Source organism: Coenobita brevimanus, chromosome 97, assembly GCF_032717465.1.
Source record: "Coenobita brevimanus isolate Jiangsu-jjx chromosome 97, ASM3271746v2, whole genome shotgun sequence".
In the NCBI taxonomy this organism is placed as follows: Eukaryota; Metazoa; Arthropoda; class Malacostraca; order Decapoda; family Coenobitidae; genus Coenobita; species Coenobita brevimanus.
The window spans coordinates 30,915,127-30,932,765 of record NC_137050.1 but is presented as its reverse complement, the minus strand read 5'-3'; the positions used below and the strand labels follow the sequence as shown (position 1 = coordinate 30,932,765).

Here is a 17,639-nt window from a genome sequence, read left to right as displayed (position 1 = left end):
AAAGGGATAACCCACTCATATCCAACCCAACGGACCCAACCTGACTGTGAAGTGATGGAACTCACCAAATCATACTGAGACCGATATCTACCCCTGTATGAATTATTTTTTCACGTAATGGAAGGTTCGCGGAGAGGTGGAGGCTACATTCTTCTATAGCGGAAAGGAGTAGAGGAGGAGATAATAGGAGGTGAGAATGCGAAGGTAGATGAGACAAGGAGTATAGGAGGGAATGAATATAAGACGAGGAACAAATTAGGCGAAGTTTGGTGCGAAAGAATGAGTGTTATGAAAAATTAACAGCGAGAGAGAACTGTAACAATGGAGTAGCACGCTGATGGAATGTGATGATGAGTGAAACTCTTGTGGAGAACGATTAATGAATATGGGATCTGCAGGATTATTTTGAAAAGTAATGAAAAAGTTAGACATTTAAAAAGAGGAAATCAGCCAAAATGCTTATGAGAAAGGCCGGAGGTTGTTGCAGATTTATGTGACACATTTCTTTTGTACTTATCTTTCACTCCGCCAACGAAAATGGAAGAGGATGTGTATTGACCCGTGTTTATTTATATGAGTGTATTTCAAAAAGTTTGTATTGGATTTCAATGACATTTGGTAGATAGCTGGGCTGTGGGTCGAGAAAAAGTTGATTAGATTTGGAGGTGGATCCGGATCCGGATACAGGAAAACATAAATTTTATTGGCGTTGGCGGAGGAATGCGCTGTTTGAATTTGTGTAACAGGGCAGACTAAGGCCATAGATTTGAATGACAGTGTGAGACCGTAAAAATATTCGTCAGGTAGGAAAGAGGAATTGTGGCAGTATATCATAAATTTCATCGGCGTTGGAGGAGGTATGTGTTGTCGAGTGCTTTCTAGCTGTTTCTGGATCCAGCTTCACCTAACCTCAGGGTGGGACAGTGTCGAAATGATTATAAGGATAATGACTGTGTGTCTGTGTGGGCGATCTTGAAGGAAGAGTTGCATTTTAGATCCTTTTTTCCAAATTTAGTCTTTTCCCCCAATCCACCCACCATTTCAGTTTGTCGTCATTGTAATCGGGGGAGGCGGTGGCTCAATCGGTAGAGAGGTGGCCTGCAGTCCTACCGGACCCAGGTTCAAATCCCTGCTGGGGCAGGGAACAGTTTAAGGAATTGAATTTCATTAAATCAGACTTTTTTGATCTACCAGAAGACCCGCCGACGTGTCATAAAAATACCCCCGCTAATACCAATACACCAGTCCTGTATGAGACAGCCTTAGCATGTATGCAATATGGACGGTGGGTGTTATGGCCGAAGTGGTGACATGTAGAGGTGTATGGAATGTAGGACTACTGGGCCATGGGAGCAGGCTGTGAAGCCTATGCTCAGAATCGGACACATAAAAAAAAAAAAAAATCTCCCCCTTCATTTTCTCCTCACTGTAGCTTCCCCCTCCTCGTCATTTACGTTCTTACTTGCAGCCAGCCCTTTTTTCTCTTGTTGTCCGTTGTAGTCACACCACTCCCACGTTTTTCTTCTTACTCTTCAAAGGTCGTGTCAGGCATATAACTAAGCCGTCTCCTTCACTATAGCCTCCCTTTCTTCGCCTCCTCCTCGGTAGATAATCTTTGAGGGCATCCCAGTACCGAGTGACGACTTGAACCGGCGTTATCGTGGGTTCTTCGCCGTGGATGAGTTGGCCTTCACACCGTCGGAACAGTGCGGCGCCTTCTGCACCTTTGAGGGCGGCACCTGTGGATGGTCGCAGGACACCAACGACGACTTCGACTGGGGCTTGGTGGGTTGCAGTGTGTGTGTGTGATGGGGGATGCAGAACATATGTATGAGTGTGAGGGCGTTTGACGTGTGTGTGTGTGTGTGTGTGTGTGTGTGTGTGTGTGTGTGTGTGTGTGTGTGTGTGTGTGTGTGTGTGTGTGTGTGTGTGTGTGTGTGTGTGTGTACTTTCTATTCATTAATGGCATATAATTTACTTAGCTTAATCTTCCATTAACCTCCAGAGCCGCGAGATGCTAAACCTTTCTTATGAATCATCCAGCAATACTCCCAGTAACCACCACCACAATTAACCCCTTGAACTAACCACTACCACCACTAACTCTCACACTAACCACCACCACCACCACCACTAACCCTCACACTAACAACCACCACCACTAACCCACACACTAACCACCACCACCACCACCACCACCACCACCACCACTAACCCTCACATTAACCACCACCACTAACCCTCGCACTAACCACCACCACCACTAACCCCTCACACTAACCACCACCACCACTAACCCCTCACACTAACCACCACCACCACCACTAACCCCTCACACTAACCACCACCACCACCACTAACCCCTCACACTAACCACCACCACCACCACTAAATCCTCACACTAACCACCACCACCACCACTAACCCCTCACACTAACCACCACCACCACCACTAACCCCTCACACTGACCACCACCACTAACCCCTCACACTAACCACCACCACCACCACCACCACTAACCCCTCACACTAACCACCACCACCACCACCACCACCACTAACCCCTCACACTAACCACCACCACCACCACCACTAACCCTCACACTAACCACCACCACCACCACTAACCCCTCACACTAACCACCACCACCACCACTAACCCCTCACACTAACCACCACCACCACCACTAACCCCTCACACTAACCACCACCACCACCACCACTAACCCCTCACACTAACCACCACCACCACCACCACTAACCCCTCACACTAACCACCACCACCACCACTAACCCCTCACACTAACCACCACCACCACCACTAACCCCTCACACTAACCACCACCACCACCACCACTAACCCCTCACACTAACCACCACCACCACCACCACTAACCCCTCACACTAACCACCACCACCACCTCTAACCCCTCATACTAACCACCACCACCACTAACCCCTCACTAACCACCACCACCACTAACCCTCACACTAACTACCACCACCACCACTAACCCCTCACACTAACCACCACCACCACCACCACTAACCCCTCACGCTAACCGCCACCACCACCACTAACCCCTCACACTAACCACCACCACAACCACTAACCCCTCACACTAACCACCACCACCACCACTAACCCCTCACACTGACCACCACCACTAACCCCTCACACTAACCACCACCACCACCACCACCACTAACCCCTCACACTAACCACCACCACCACCACCACCACCACTAACCCCTCACACTAACCACCACCACCACCACTAACCCTCACACTAACCACCACCACCACCACTAACCCCTCACACTAACCACCACCACCACCACTAACCCCTCACACTAACCACCACCACCACCACTAACCCCTCCCCCTCACCACCACCACCACCACCACTAACCCCTCACACTAACCACCACCACCACCACCACTAACCCCTCACACTAACCACCACCACCACCACTAACCCCTCACACTAACCACCACCACCACCACTAACCCCTCACACTAACCACCACCACCACCACCACTAACCCCTCACACTAACCACCACCACCACCACCACTAACCCCTCACACTAACCACCACCACCACCTCTAACCCCTCATACTAACCACCACCACCACTAACCCCTCACTAACCACCACCACCACTAACCCTCACACTAACTACCACCACCACCACTAACCCCTCACACTAACCACCACCACCACCACCACTAACCCCTCACGCTAACCGCCACCACCACCACTAACCCCTCACACTAACCACCACCACAACCACTAACCCCTCACACTAACCACCACCACCACTAACCCTCACATTAACCACCACCACCACTAACCCCTCATACTAACCACCACCACCACTAACCCCTCACACTAACCACGACCACCACTAACCCCTCACACTAACCACCACCACCACCACTAACCCCTCACACTAACCACCACCACCACCACCACTAACCCCTCACACTAACCACCACCACCACCACCACTAACCCCTCACATTAACCACCACCACCACTAACCCCTCACACTAACCACCACCACCACCACCACTAACCCCTCACACTAACCACCACCACCACTAACCCCTCACACTAACCACCACCACCACCATCACTAACCCTCACACTAACCACCACCACCACCACCACTAACCCCTCACATTAACCACCACCACTAACCCCTCACATTAACCACCACCACCATCACTAACCCTCACACTAACCACCACCACCACCATTAACCCCTCACACTAACCACCACCACCACCACTAACCCTCATACCAACCACCACCACCACTAACACCTCACGCTAACCACCACCACCACCACTAACCCCTCACACTAACCACCACCACCACTAACCCCTTACACTAACCACCACCACTAACCCCTCACACTAACCACCACCACCACCACTAACCCCTCACACTAACTACCATCACCACCACCACTAACCCCTCACACTAACCACCACCACCACCACCACTAACCCCTCACACTAACCACCACCACCACCACCACTAACCCCTCACACTAACCACCACCACCACCACTAACCCCTCACACTAACCACCACCACCACCACCACCACCACTAACCCCTCACACTAACCACCACCACCACCACTAACCCCTCACACTGACCACCACCACCACCACTAACCCCTCACACTGACCACCACCACCACCACTAACCCCTCACACTGACCACCACCACTAACCCCTCACACTAACCACCACCACCACCACTAACCCCTCACACTGACCACCACCACCACCACTAACCCCTCACACTAACCACCACCACCACCACCACTAACCCCTCACACTAACCACCACCACCACCACTAACCCCTCACTCTGACCACCACCACCACTAACCCCTCACACTAACCACCACCACCACCACCACCACCACTAACCCCTCACACTAACCATAACCACTAACCCCTCACACTAACCATCACCACCACCACTAACCCCTCACACTAACCACCACCACCACCACTAACCCCTCACACTAACCATGACCACTAACCCCTCACACTAACCATAACCACTAACCCCTCACACTAACCATAACCACTAACCCCTCACACTAACCATAACCACTAACCCCTCACACTAACCATAACCACTAACCCCTCGCACTAACCACCACCACCACTAACCCCTCGCACTAACCACCACCACCACTAACCCCTAACACTAACCACCACCATCATCACTAACCCCTCACACTAACCACCATCACCACCACCACTAACCCTCACATTAACCACCACCACCACCACTAACCCTCACACCAACCACCACCACCACTAACCCCTCACACTAACCACCACCACCACCACTAACCCCTCACACTAACCACCACCACCACCACTAACCCCTCACACCAACCACCACCACCACCACCACTAACCCTCACATTAACCACCACCACCACCACTAACCCTCACACTAACCGCCACCACCACCACTAACCCTCATACTAACCACCACCACCACCACTAACCCCTCACACTAACCACCACCACCACCACTAACCCCTCACACTAACCACCACCACCACCACTAACCCCTCACCCTAACCACCACCACCACCACCACCTCTAACCCCTTATATTAACCACCACCACCACCACCACCACTAACCCCCCATACAAACAACCACCAAAACTAACTCCTCATACTAACAGCCATCACCACAAACCCTTGACACTAATTGCCTCCCCCACTACTACCACAGACTAACTGCGAACACTTCTCATAACAGTAATCATTAAGTCAAACCTCCGATGCCATCCCGCGACACAAACTTACCACCAAGATTTACAATACAGACATAGAGAACATGACGAAACGCTGTTTTGTCAACTGTTTGTCAGATAGACAAGCACATGTTACATTCCAGGGCAGTTCATCATGAACACGAGATATCCCTAACGAGGTTCCACAGGACTCTCTCACCCACACTTTTCAACCTGTACATGTGTAATATTCCCACACCCCAGCCGACAGCATATATTGCCTCATTATGTACGGTTGTACATACCATCACCGTAAGAACCACTCACCACATTGCAGACACAGCCTGAACACTGCATCAGGAATTTCTTAACACACTGCTGACTTCGGTCGAAGGCAACAGGCTGACGATCACTCCAGCCTAACCCACCACCACACATATCACCAGCAGCTAACATGAACACACGTACTCCCCTAGCATTACACATGACAGTGTATATGTGCCAAACACTACCTTCACAAAGATCCTTGCAGTGATATATGTCACTGGACTCACCTTCAAGGACCATTTATAAGACATCAACAGACGGTGCGGCCTCAGATTCAGTGCGCTCAGAGGAGTTACAGGGCAGACCTTAGGCAACAAAAGGAAATACTCTCCTTATATGGTACATTAGATCAGTGATGTCCTATGCCTCCCCGACATGGGCTCCTATCCTATCTAATACTCATTACAACATTTTGCAAACCATACAGGAAAACGCCCTGCGCAATACCACTGGTTGCACCAAAACCACGCCCACAGCTCAATAACTACACTTTGAAACTAAAGTCCTCCCCGTCAGAGACTACCTTAATATGAGAGGCATACAGTTATTTGTAACAGCCTGTGCCAATACACAACACCCTTGCAATTACATAACAGAGACACAGCACACCTAGGCATATAAACATATTCACCGAACAATCATTATCAAAGCTTTTCACCTAACAAACATTATCAAATCCTCTACAGCAATATACCATTTCCAAACATTCCAACACTAACAATGAAGAAACACCTACATACTCGTACTTACTACATGCACAGGGCAATAAAATACCTCGACCAGAACACAATATAACAACCCCCTTCCCCACCTGACATCTACCCATTGGTGCTATCCTTAGATATGGTCGAGTTCATCTAGTTAGGCTTGGATCAGGACATCACCAAGCCTTCTTCAGCTACCAGCTTAGATCTGGGTTGCGTGTGCTCACAATTAACATATGACCTGCTTGCAGCATAGCACGCATAATGGAACACTGCACAGCCCATGCCACAGTCAAACACATAGACAATATCAACGATGTAGGGAACCTATGGGACTAGACGACCATGTAGGGACATTTGCATACATGCCGTCGATGGGTCTGCTCGATCAGACGGATAAGGAATAGGGCTGAGAATCAAGAACAACAGCTAACCACCACCACCACTAACCTCTCATATACCACTAACCCCCTATACTCACCACCACCACCACTGATCCCTCATGCTAACCATCCCCACCATTAATTTCCCACTAACCCTCCACTAACCCGTCTCCACGCCCCCAGAGCCGCGGCAGCCTGAACCCGTCCACTGGTCCACCCCGCGACCGATCGTCCTTCGCCAACGATGGGCTGATGGGTGGCTACGCGTACATCAACTCGGGCTACCCCAGACGGCCAGGCGACAGGGCCAGACTCATGAGCCTTGAGTTCCAGGGCACCAGTGAGTTACCGGCAGGAAGGCAAGAGAGGAGAGATGGAGGGAGGAAGGGGTTAATGGAACGGGAGGAGAGGACAGTGGAAGGGAGAGAAGGGCAGATGGAGGGGGGACAGGAGAGAAGAGAGGGACTGATGGATGGAGGAAGCAATTGTTCGAGGGAGGAAAGAAAGGAGGGAGGGGTATTTAGAGAGGGATAGGAAGATGGGGTTGATGAAGGTTGGACAGAAAGGAGAGGTGGGTATATGGAGGAGGGAGGGAGAAAGAGAGGAAGATGATTAGTAAAGTGTATAGGCAATAAAGTTTTAAAATACAGTATGAATAGATGTAGGAGTATACAGTATATATGTCCTCTCCTCCATCCTTCTTTCCTTCCATCCTCTTCTGTCTTTCTTTCCTTCATTCTTTCCTCGTCCTTCTGTCTACGGATGACTTTATACTCCCTCTTCTGTCTTTCTTTCCTTCATTCTTTCCTCTTTCCTCTTCCTTCTGCCTGTAGGTGACTCTACATTGAGTGACAAGCCACATGGCTTCCTGTACACCAGGAAAGCATTTACTACTCTGGGTGGTAACCATATAACCAAATTTTGGCGCCTGGTGGTTTAGTGGGTAATTAAGGCGCTCCAATCGGATTGAGCCAGTGATGGTTTATATCCAAGGGATGGTTGGGGTTTATTACTCACGTAATGCCATTCAGGGATGAGTGAGGCTGGTCACTCTCATCTTAAATCTCAGGACCAAGTTGCCTAGCCCAAGCCTGCTACGCTCCTCATGGGACAACGTAGGATTGGATGATGGATGGATGGATGGATGGATGGATATATTTAGGTCCTACTTGATTATTTGACTAACATGCATTACTGAAATGTCTCGTACTTGTGGAAATTGAGGTAGATCAGCATCGTAAACTATCTTCAAATCTTATTGATTACTAACCGTTCTACTACCGTGCACTTATGGCCGTATTATTGAGACTGAGAGCACGAAGGTGTGAACAAGCTCCCAGATTTTTTAAGGTAATTTCATGATGATATAATGTTTGACTTTTCTGTTTCTTTGATGACTAAAAGTTGTGAGCTGGGATGCTGGCTGATCATATCTAACAGTTTCATGTGTTCCACAAGCGACCTTAGAAATTTAGTACCTTACTTACGCTTTTGCTCGCTCAGTTTCAAATACATAGCTGCTGGTGTAAATTTGCCTCACAGAACTCATTCATGCCTCGGCATAAATAGAAATAAGCACATCAAGTTGAAAGTTCATTACAGGGAGAATAAGAAATAAATGTGACATTTTCTTTAGAACTGATATTGTCAATATGTTCTGAAATGATTTTATATGTGGATGATAGTACAAGAGAAGCCGAGAGCAGGATAGGTAGTCTAGATATCTTAATACTTAAGTATAATTTTCAATAAATTCCTGGGGCTTGAATGATGAGTGAATGGAAGCGTGGCCCATTGCACTGGGCAAACTTGGGCTGTCTGGACGTCGCCACTCCTCACCCTGCCCTAGGGTGGGACGGGAGGTCCGGATGATGATGATGATGATGATGATGATATACTTGTGTTGTCTATGTCTGAACTTACTGAATGGTGTCATCGTTCATGCATTTAGATTCATGATGAATCCTGTATAATTATAATGCTAAGTACCTGTTTTAACACGATTCATCTTTCTCATTTGTTTGGTCTCACCACCCCCAGGTATCATTAACCTCTACTATAAGTTCCTCCTCAAGTGCATTATTCTTGTCTCGCCCTCCCCCCCCCACCCCACTAACCTACCTCTATCTGTCTTGCATATCTATCTCTGTCTCTTACCTTTCTTTCCCTGCCTGTTCCACCAGACCCGGACAGTCCCCTTTGTATGCGATTCTGGACACACATGTACGGCAATGGGATCGGCACCCTGAGCGTCATCATCTTCGACGTGCAGAACGCCGAGGACCGCGTCATTTGGACCATCTCAGGGGAGGCGGGCAATGCGTGGTACCAGGGCCAGGTCCCCATTGCCTCCCCCACACCCTTCAAGGTACCGCCAAACTCTGTTGAGCTGCCCTTCTTCAAGGTAAACATGTCGCCCAGGAGTTGAAGTCCAATGTCAGTGCCGCCGCTGCATCTACAGGAACACTTACACTCTGTTAGTCACTCTTGTTAACCACTCCACTCCGATGACGGATTTTATATTTTGTTCTTGTTACTTTCAGACGATTTTATTCAACTTATGACAAACTTTTTCCAATGGGAGAGGTTACTTAGCGTGAGTTGAATAATTCAGTACGTCTCCCCTGAGCTTAATAAAATCGTCTGGTAGCAGCAAGAGTGAATTTAAAGATCACCAGGCTGAAGGGGTTAACTGTCTTGTGTAGAGTCGAAAATATAGTAGGCCTGATTTCTAGTACTTGTGCATATGAACTGTTTTCATTCTTCTATGGGATGATCACCGAGTTTGTAACATCATTAAATTCTGATGCATCTGACTTATATCCTCGCTATCGCTACAGTGGAAAGCTATAACATTCACACTCTTCATATCGTCAGCAAAGTCTGCATGATAATCACACATAATAGTGACAGTTATTTTTACACCACCTATTCAAACCACACATTCAAAGCTCATCAGTTGACACCGTATACTCCATAGCATTAGTAGTCTTGTATATCAGATTTCAACCACTACTGGTAAACCTACACTCTGTGCGCCGTATTCTAGATGACATATGAGGCTTCGTACCATCTCTTCCTCAGCGATTTTTTTTTTTTTTTTTTTTTTTTTGCATATTACACTCTTTAGTCCTCTTGTATGTTACTGAGGCTAATTATATCAAGGCAAAGTACATATATAACGCATAGAAGCGAGTTTTAAGTTACATTAAGCATAATAAACTGCCAAGGAAGAGGTATGAAAATTCTTATACCACCAGGAATACGAGTTGTTTACCTTGATAATGTCAGTCCTCCTTCTGTCGCTTCCACCTGCCAGCTGGGAGATGCAGTGGCCTCGTGGCTGAGCATGTCGCTCTGTAGTTCCAAGGACCTTGTGTAGTTCACAGTCCAGGGGAAGTCCGCCTCACCAGCTGCACTGACTACTTAAACACTAATACAACAAACACGGGTGGATGATTCATTAGTATACCGTAGGATTACGATATAAAATACCTGCACACTTTCTTAATATGTAGTTTTCATTATTACTTTGAGAGCAAAGCGTAAAATTGCTCTTACTGTATTACCGGGATGGTCACACCAGACTATTCATGCACTGTAAGAAGAACATATAGATACTTGTACTGTGATAGACGTTCTCTAATATCTGCTCGGAAAGTGCTGTCTGTAATATCATAAACGCCACTTGAGATCTTCAGCTCTTACGCATCCCATTTCTCCTTGAGTCATTGTGAAGACTGGTATGAGGCGGACTTTACCAACAGTTGCTTCTCGAGCGGCTGATCTCTTCTTTCATATTTAGATTGATGAGGAATATAATGATTCGCAGTGGCTGTTCTTACGTCGAGTCGTAATAATTATTTCCAGGCTATTCTTCTGGTGATTCAAATGTGACGAACTTAATAGTAAGGAAAAGTTGCAACACCATGTTCTAACCCTAACAAAACCTAATTAAGCTAACCAAAGCCTAACCCAACTCAGATTAACCTAACCTGATTCAAACTAACCTAACCTAACCTTATTAAGGGTAAGCAAGAAGTGGGTTCTGTTAATCTCATCGTTAGGTAGCAGCACCGGCGGCAGAGAATTGAATTTACCAGTTTGACAGTGAGTATAAATATACGTTCCTGTCTCTGTTAATGGGTTTGGATTAGTTACTAGGTTAGATTAGTTTTGTTTGTGTCAAGGTTAGGGCATTTTTTTATCATCGTCATTTCTCAGTCTTCGTAAGAATAACGCGGGAATAATTATGACTCATCGTAAGAACTGCCGCTGGCATAATAATTTCCGTCTCGCCTCCATATCATCCTTTTTACCCGTATGCTAATTGAACGCGATACCTGCATGTTATTGTCCACCATTCATTGATATTTCGGTTTCTCTGTATGGTTATTAATATGCTTCATTTATTCACTTAGATGTAAGTGACCAATATGATTACCTTACAGAAATCACGCAGTACATGATAAAGGTACAAATACCAGTGATATGCTGCAACAAAAATAATAACACGTATTTTTACACTAACTATAAATGAATTGGGTTAGTAATACGTTCAGTGACAAGTGTAATATAGGATCTTAATCATCTGATCGTGGCCAAAACTGTTTCCGTAACAGGTATATCCGGTCTCTGTATATGACCTTATCGCTGAAATATTCTCTGTTCTACAGTTTGATCACTAGGCTTCCTAAATCCTAATCTTTCAAGAATTTGTGTCCTCATTCCTGTTCAGTTTATGCAACCCACAGTCATTTCCACCCCTCTCACTCTTAACTTTCCACGTCTCATACTGTACGAAAATCTCACAGCCGTGTCAATTGTAGGCACTAACACGCCTTGATGTGTTCGTCCTGCATCGTCCTCATTCAGTTGATGTTGTAAGTTAATTTAATCGAACTTCAAGAACTTTTGTGTTTGAGCGTTCAAATCTTATCCTGTGTGCAGAGAAATGAAATGAGAGTACAGGGAGTGATTAGGGCAGAGACAGGCGAATGAGATGTGCTTATGGGGCGCACTTTACTCAACTCAGTAAAAAAAATAAAATAAAATAAAAACAATAGTGAAGGAATTACTGAAGGCTACATCTAACTCCCCAGTTCAAAAGATGTCCTCTGAGCTGAATGAAATCGTCTACTTTATACACAGCAAAAATAAAACATATAAATACGCCATTGTGGTGAGGTTGTTAAAACTGACTTCATGAAGGGGGAAGACAAACCCTAAGGTTCTGACACCATGAAAAATATAGAATGTTCGATCTCTCTCTTTGTTTCCCGATGGTGACTGCATTATGCAGAGTGGATTGTAGTACAACCATTTCCTGTCCTTCTTGTTCTGAAACTGACCGTCATGAATTAGGGGAGAGGTTCCCAAACTTTTCCTTTCTAAGGTCTCCTGGACAAAAGTACTGTAATATATGTGATCCTCGTCTACATCTTACTTTGAAGAAAGAAAAAAGAAACGTCACTTAAATGAGCAGGTTAGATATGTGATTGAAGCAACTAGGGCAGCTGAAAATAAAAATGCTGTGCATGCACATGAAAGAACACTAAAAAATGATTGAACAACTCAGTGGTATGGCCGAAATTGCATTTTCTTACTAAATAGAGTATCCCTGGTTGAATTATACGGTAATGGGGCAACAGAGGTAATTTTCGACGTGAAAGTGATCACGTTGTTCTTAACTGTTGCCCAGCAGGTTGGAAAACTCAATTTTGCAAAAATAGGCGAGTCTGAGTAAAACATACAGTGAAGCAATTTGGTGATAATTGGGTAGCTTCACATTCTCACCCAGACCTTCGTCAGGTTCCTCTCCCAAATTTGTCTTTGGTTAATGCTTCGAAGTTCCTGGAATTCGTCTTGCATTGCCTCCAAGGACGCTCTGTATGAAATGTTGAACAAAAAAGAATTCCATGCAAGTGTTGCCCCAGGAAAAAGTATAAAATTCTGTTACTAATGATTCAGGATGCTGAAAATTACACCATGACTCTCTGAGAAATGCTTCATAGCTTCCCAAGAGGCCACGACCCCCCGTTTGGGAACCAGTGAGGTAGGGGATTGATCACACCTTCTCCTGTTGTTGTTGTTGTTGTTGTGACCCCAGGCTTTTCTGAATGTGTACCCGGTGGATTGTAGGCTTAAGCTGCCCTTCTTTGCAGTCCACTAGCCTCCCCTTGGGCGACAGAGATGGAGCTGAGGGACGTTTACATAACCAGAAAGCGGGGCTGACCGGTTATATCAATGCTATCGCGTGAAGGCGTCCCACTCCAACACGACACCTTCCTTTACTGAATTTTAATGTGTGTGTTGCAGATAGTGTTCCAGGGAGAGGTGGGCGCCAATAACCTGGGCGACATTGCTATTGACGACATCTCCATCGTCCAGGGCGCCTGTCCCAGTAAGTCCGCTAGAATGGTGACCAGGCCTGGATTCACGAACAACTCTTCAGTCTGTTCTCTCTCGTAACTTAGATTTTGATTTACAGGAAGAACAAGGTAAACGGAATCATGCTAACTATCCTCTCTTTCTCCAGAAAGAATAAGAGATGTGGAAAGATTCTGCCCTCCTTGTCATTCTTGCAGAAACAAATCTGAGTTATGAGAGGAAGATGATCCTAAATCTGTTCGTGAATCTCAGTATTAGTACCAGTTTGTATAGGCTTTCTTCTTGGGGTCTTACAAAAGGAGGTATGAGGTTGGTAAAGTGTTTAAATTATATGTTTTTATTATTTTTACACGTGTTTGCAGTTGATGATACAGCACTTTATTTTTAAAAGAAAGAGTTATAACATTGAAGAATAATTTCCACATATGGAAGGTACGTAAAACAGTAACGGCTATGCTTGGAACCAAGATGTACTTCCTTCAGTGGGTATTTTTCTTTTGTTTGAACAATTATCGGCCCTTATATCTGGACAAAGAATCGTCACTTTCCACAGGTGGGAAAGAGAAATAAGGATGATAATGATGGTGACGATGAACTTTCCGTATACGAGTATTCTGTATCTCCCCTTGTTATTAACTATACCCTCTTCCTTCTCCTTGATCTTCCCCAGGCGCCCCCCAGGTGGCTGCGTCCAAGAGCGGTGACTGTACTTTCGAAGTGGACGAGTGTGAGTGGGCCAATCCTGCCCCGCGGGACCGCCTGGACGAGATGGATTGGGTGCGTTCAGTGGCCGCTGACAACCGCGCCCCAGCCCGCGATCACACCCTCGGCACCCCGCAAGGTAACATTCACGCATTCGCTTCTAGTCTGTCAGCTAGTTCTTAATTGTCTCGCCAGAAAAGTAGGGGCCGAGGCTAGGCTACTTAGTTCCGACATTTATGGTGAGTGACTACTGTAGTCTCTCAGTCATGAGTGGCACTGTGTGTGAGCAATTAACTCCAACCGCCCTCAGATGTTAACCCACAGGGGCCATATCTGGCTGGATAGCCTTAACTCATAGCAACAACAGACTCATCAGGAAAAAAAATGGACAGTTTTAATACACACGGTATCACATACACTTACCATTAGTGGTACAGTAACCCAAGTCTGTCTTGCCGAGCAGACTCATCAACCACATGCAAGCTGTCACATCTCGTGCAGTGAAACCATGTTCTTTTGTGGTGAATAGAGCCTTGCCACAGTTAGGCGTGGAGAAGTTTGTGGATTTTTGGTTCCTGAATGGACACCCAGTAAACGGGACGCCATAGTAGACTCTATATCACCCCATTGCATAGTTATGTGGTTACCACCCAACACTGTAAATGTTTCCTGGGTTACAGAAAACCATAATGCTTGTCATATCTTGTAGAATCACCTGAGGAAGAAGTAGGTGTCACTACTGTATATCAAGTGAGCAGACGATGGCCTCCACCTGCCACCGCTTAAACTAGTACATGATAGATATAAATGGACCACTGAACACACAGGTACTTATGAGTAAGTCGTTATTGTACCGGTATATCAGGGATGTGTAGCAGTATAGCAGTATTTGTTCATACAACCCATACTGCAAACTGAGGAAAAATAATAAGTCACAGGAAGAGGATGCAATGGAAATCTAAATCGCAGTCTTTTTGTAATATACTGCGAACTTAATTGCTAAAAAAGACGTAAAAAAAAAAGAGCAGCCTTGGTGGCTGAGTGGTTAGAGTTGCTGACAGTGAAGCTGCCGGCCTGTTAGCGCCAAGCTTTGAATCCTGATGCGGGCAGCTGGCGTCACTAGACTCAGGTGTCCATCTACCCTTTATGGGTAGGTAGGAGAAAGGAAAGCATAGCGTAGCACCAGGGGGAGGTAACTGTTTTAACCTGGATAATGCAGTGGCCTTGTATGCCAGGATTTTTGGTGAATAAGCTGCCACAGGCCCAAAGGCCGGTATTACGGAGATGACCACCGAGGCTAAGCGCCTCATGGCGTCAGCCCCTCCCCCCCTTCTTTTCTTTACTCTTTGCCTTTATTTAAAGAGGACTTACTGTACTTTCAGTATGACCGACACCAAAATAATATGGCCACAACGAAGCCATATTCATTTTTTTTTTTTTACACACCCCAGGATGTGTCACCGACACACAGGAATAACATCCAAGGATGACTTTTTTCACCCAGTTCATAAATAACAATGCTGACATGCTAGGCAACTGTCTTTTCCATCTCTTTTTGAAAGAACGCCCAAGACTGGATGCATCAAGGAACGTATAATTTTATAGACTGTAGTTTTAAATATCCTCAGCTTAGTTTTTACTTATTATGAGTTTCATTTGCTTTGCCTGTCTGTTCAGTCCAGCGATATCATTAGTAACATAACTAACCGATGCCTATATTGTGTTCATTTGTACTTAACTAATTCATTCAGTTTTAACTTTATGTCCTAAACAGCATAATATGCAGCTCTTCGTTTTGATGCCGTCAGTCTTAATATTTTATGATGTCTTCCTAACATAACTTACATATGTTTTATATTGTGTTGATTTGTGCTTAAATAACTCATTCAATTTTAGTGTTTATTTTAAATAACATAATATAAAGCTTCGTTTTGCTGCCGTCAACCATAACCCCTAATTATTCTTCCCAACATGGTGCTTCCCTTACCTACTGCCAGTCCACGAGACCCCGTACACCACCGTCACAACACGCACCTCACATTTTCATTTTCACTAAATCCCGTCTGACTAAGCGACCGCCAGACGACTTTATTCAACTTGCAAAGGATCTCTGGCAATGAAGGAGCTATTGAATGTTATAGGAGGTGTGATTAAAGAGTTCTGATGATGGTCTCACCAGTTTTTAATGAGTGGCCTTAGATAAGGTTCGTCGCTTATTGTATATCAGCCACTCCTTTAGGTTGTCATATAACACCAGGCACCGTATTACCACGCACCTGTGCACCGTAGCGATGGCAAGAACGAGGTTATGTGGACCACCCACCATTGATTTTTCCCTGCAGAATTGTTCCACGCATCCTTACAAGCAACCAAAATGAGTATAGCATCCTTACAAACAACCAAAATGAGTAACGCAACCTTACAAACAACCAAAATGAGTAACGCATCCTTACAAACAACGACAATGAGTAACACATCCTTACAAACAGTCAAAATGAGTAACACCTCCTTACAAACAATCGAAATGAGTAACGCATCCTGACAAACAACCAAAATGAGTAACGCATCCTTACAAACAACCAAAATGAGTATCATCTCATTTCTTCCTGCTGCTTAATTGAGCGATTGAGTGATGTGCATTCAACCCAGCATTTTCTTCCAAAATCTTAACACGGGATGGAACTTGAAACCTAATAGGAACTTGGATGGAACAGATATGAACCACAGACCAAAAGAAAGAGCTGCCAGTATGACATCAATGGCACAGTGACCCCTCCAAAAGCTCGTCAGACGAGATCTAATGCAATGGTCATGCTGCTTTCATTCCCCCCCCCCCTTTTTTTTTTACTCGAAAGGAATTGTGCACACTTGATATAGTAATGATATCACAACTTTGTACAGTATCTAGAAGTTTTTAAAAATGTGTGTGACAGTAAGATCCAAATGACGATGGAAGTGGGCCAAACAGCATTCGCAACTCACAGTTTTTTGATCGTGATAAAAAAAAAAAAGTTAGTATCAGATTCATTTTATTAATTTGCAACTTATGGTTGTTCCTCGAACTGAAGCTCGTGATGAAAGGACATTGTTTTGACACAAGTGAATACATCCATTCCGAAATGACGCGTATCCTAAGGGGCTTCAAGATGTAGAACAATTTTAGCAGTGTTTTCATTGGTGCAGCAATGCTGGAACATGCATGTAAATGTAGGAGGGGAATACTTTCACAACTCGTATCAAACTCTGCCAGCTAGAAAAAACTCTCAGATAACAAATGAAATCGGCTGGTGGTGTTTAGAATTAAATGAAAAGAACGTCAGCGAGTGGAAGGGATGAACACCAACAGCTTCTCAC

At 45.5% G+C, this 17,639-nt stretch overlaps 1 protein-coding gene across 1 annotated transcript in view; it reads left to right on the top strand.

The window, feature by feature from the left end:
- LOC145413641 (MAM and LDL-receptor class A domain-containing protein 1-like) overlaps positions 1 to 17,639 on the top strand; it is a 114,724-nt gene that overhangs the window by 79,100 nt on the left and 17,985 nt on the right. The window contains exons 7-11 of the mRNA XM_080283300.1: positions 1,609 to 1,785; positions 7,377 to 7,533; positions 9,377 to 9,561; positions 13,512 to 13,596; positions 14,254 to 14,424. Of these exons, the coding sequence (XP_080139426.1) occupies positions 1,609 to 1,785; positions 7,377 to 7,533; positions 9,377 to 9,561; positions 13,512 to 13,596; positions 14,254 to 14,424 (775 nt within the window). The remainder of the gene's footprint in view (positions 1 to 1,608; positions 1,786 to 7,376; positions 7,534 to 9,376; positions 9,562 to 13,511; positions 13,597 to 14,253; positions 14,425 to 17,639) is intronic.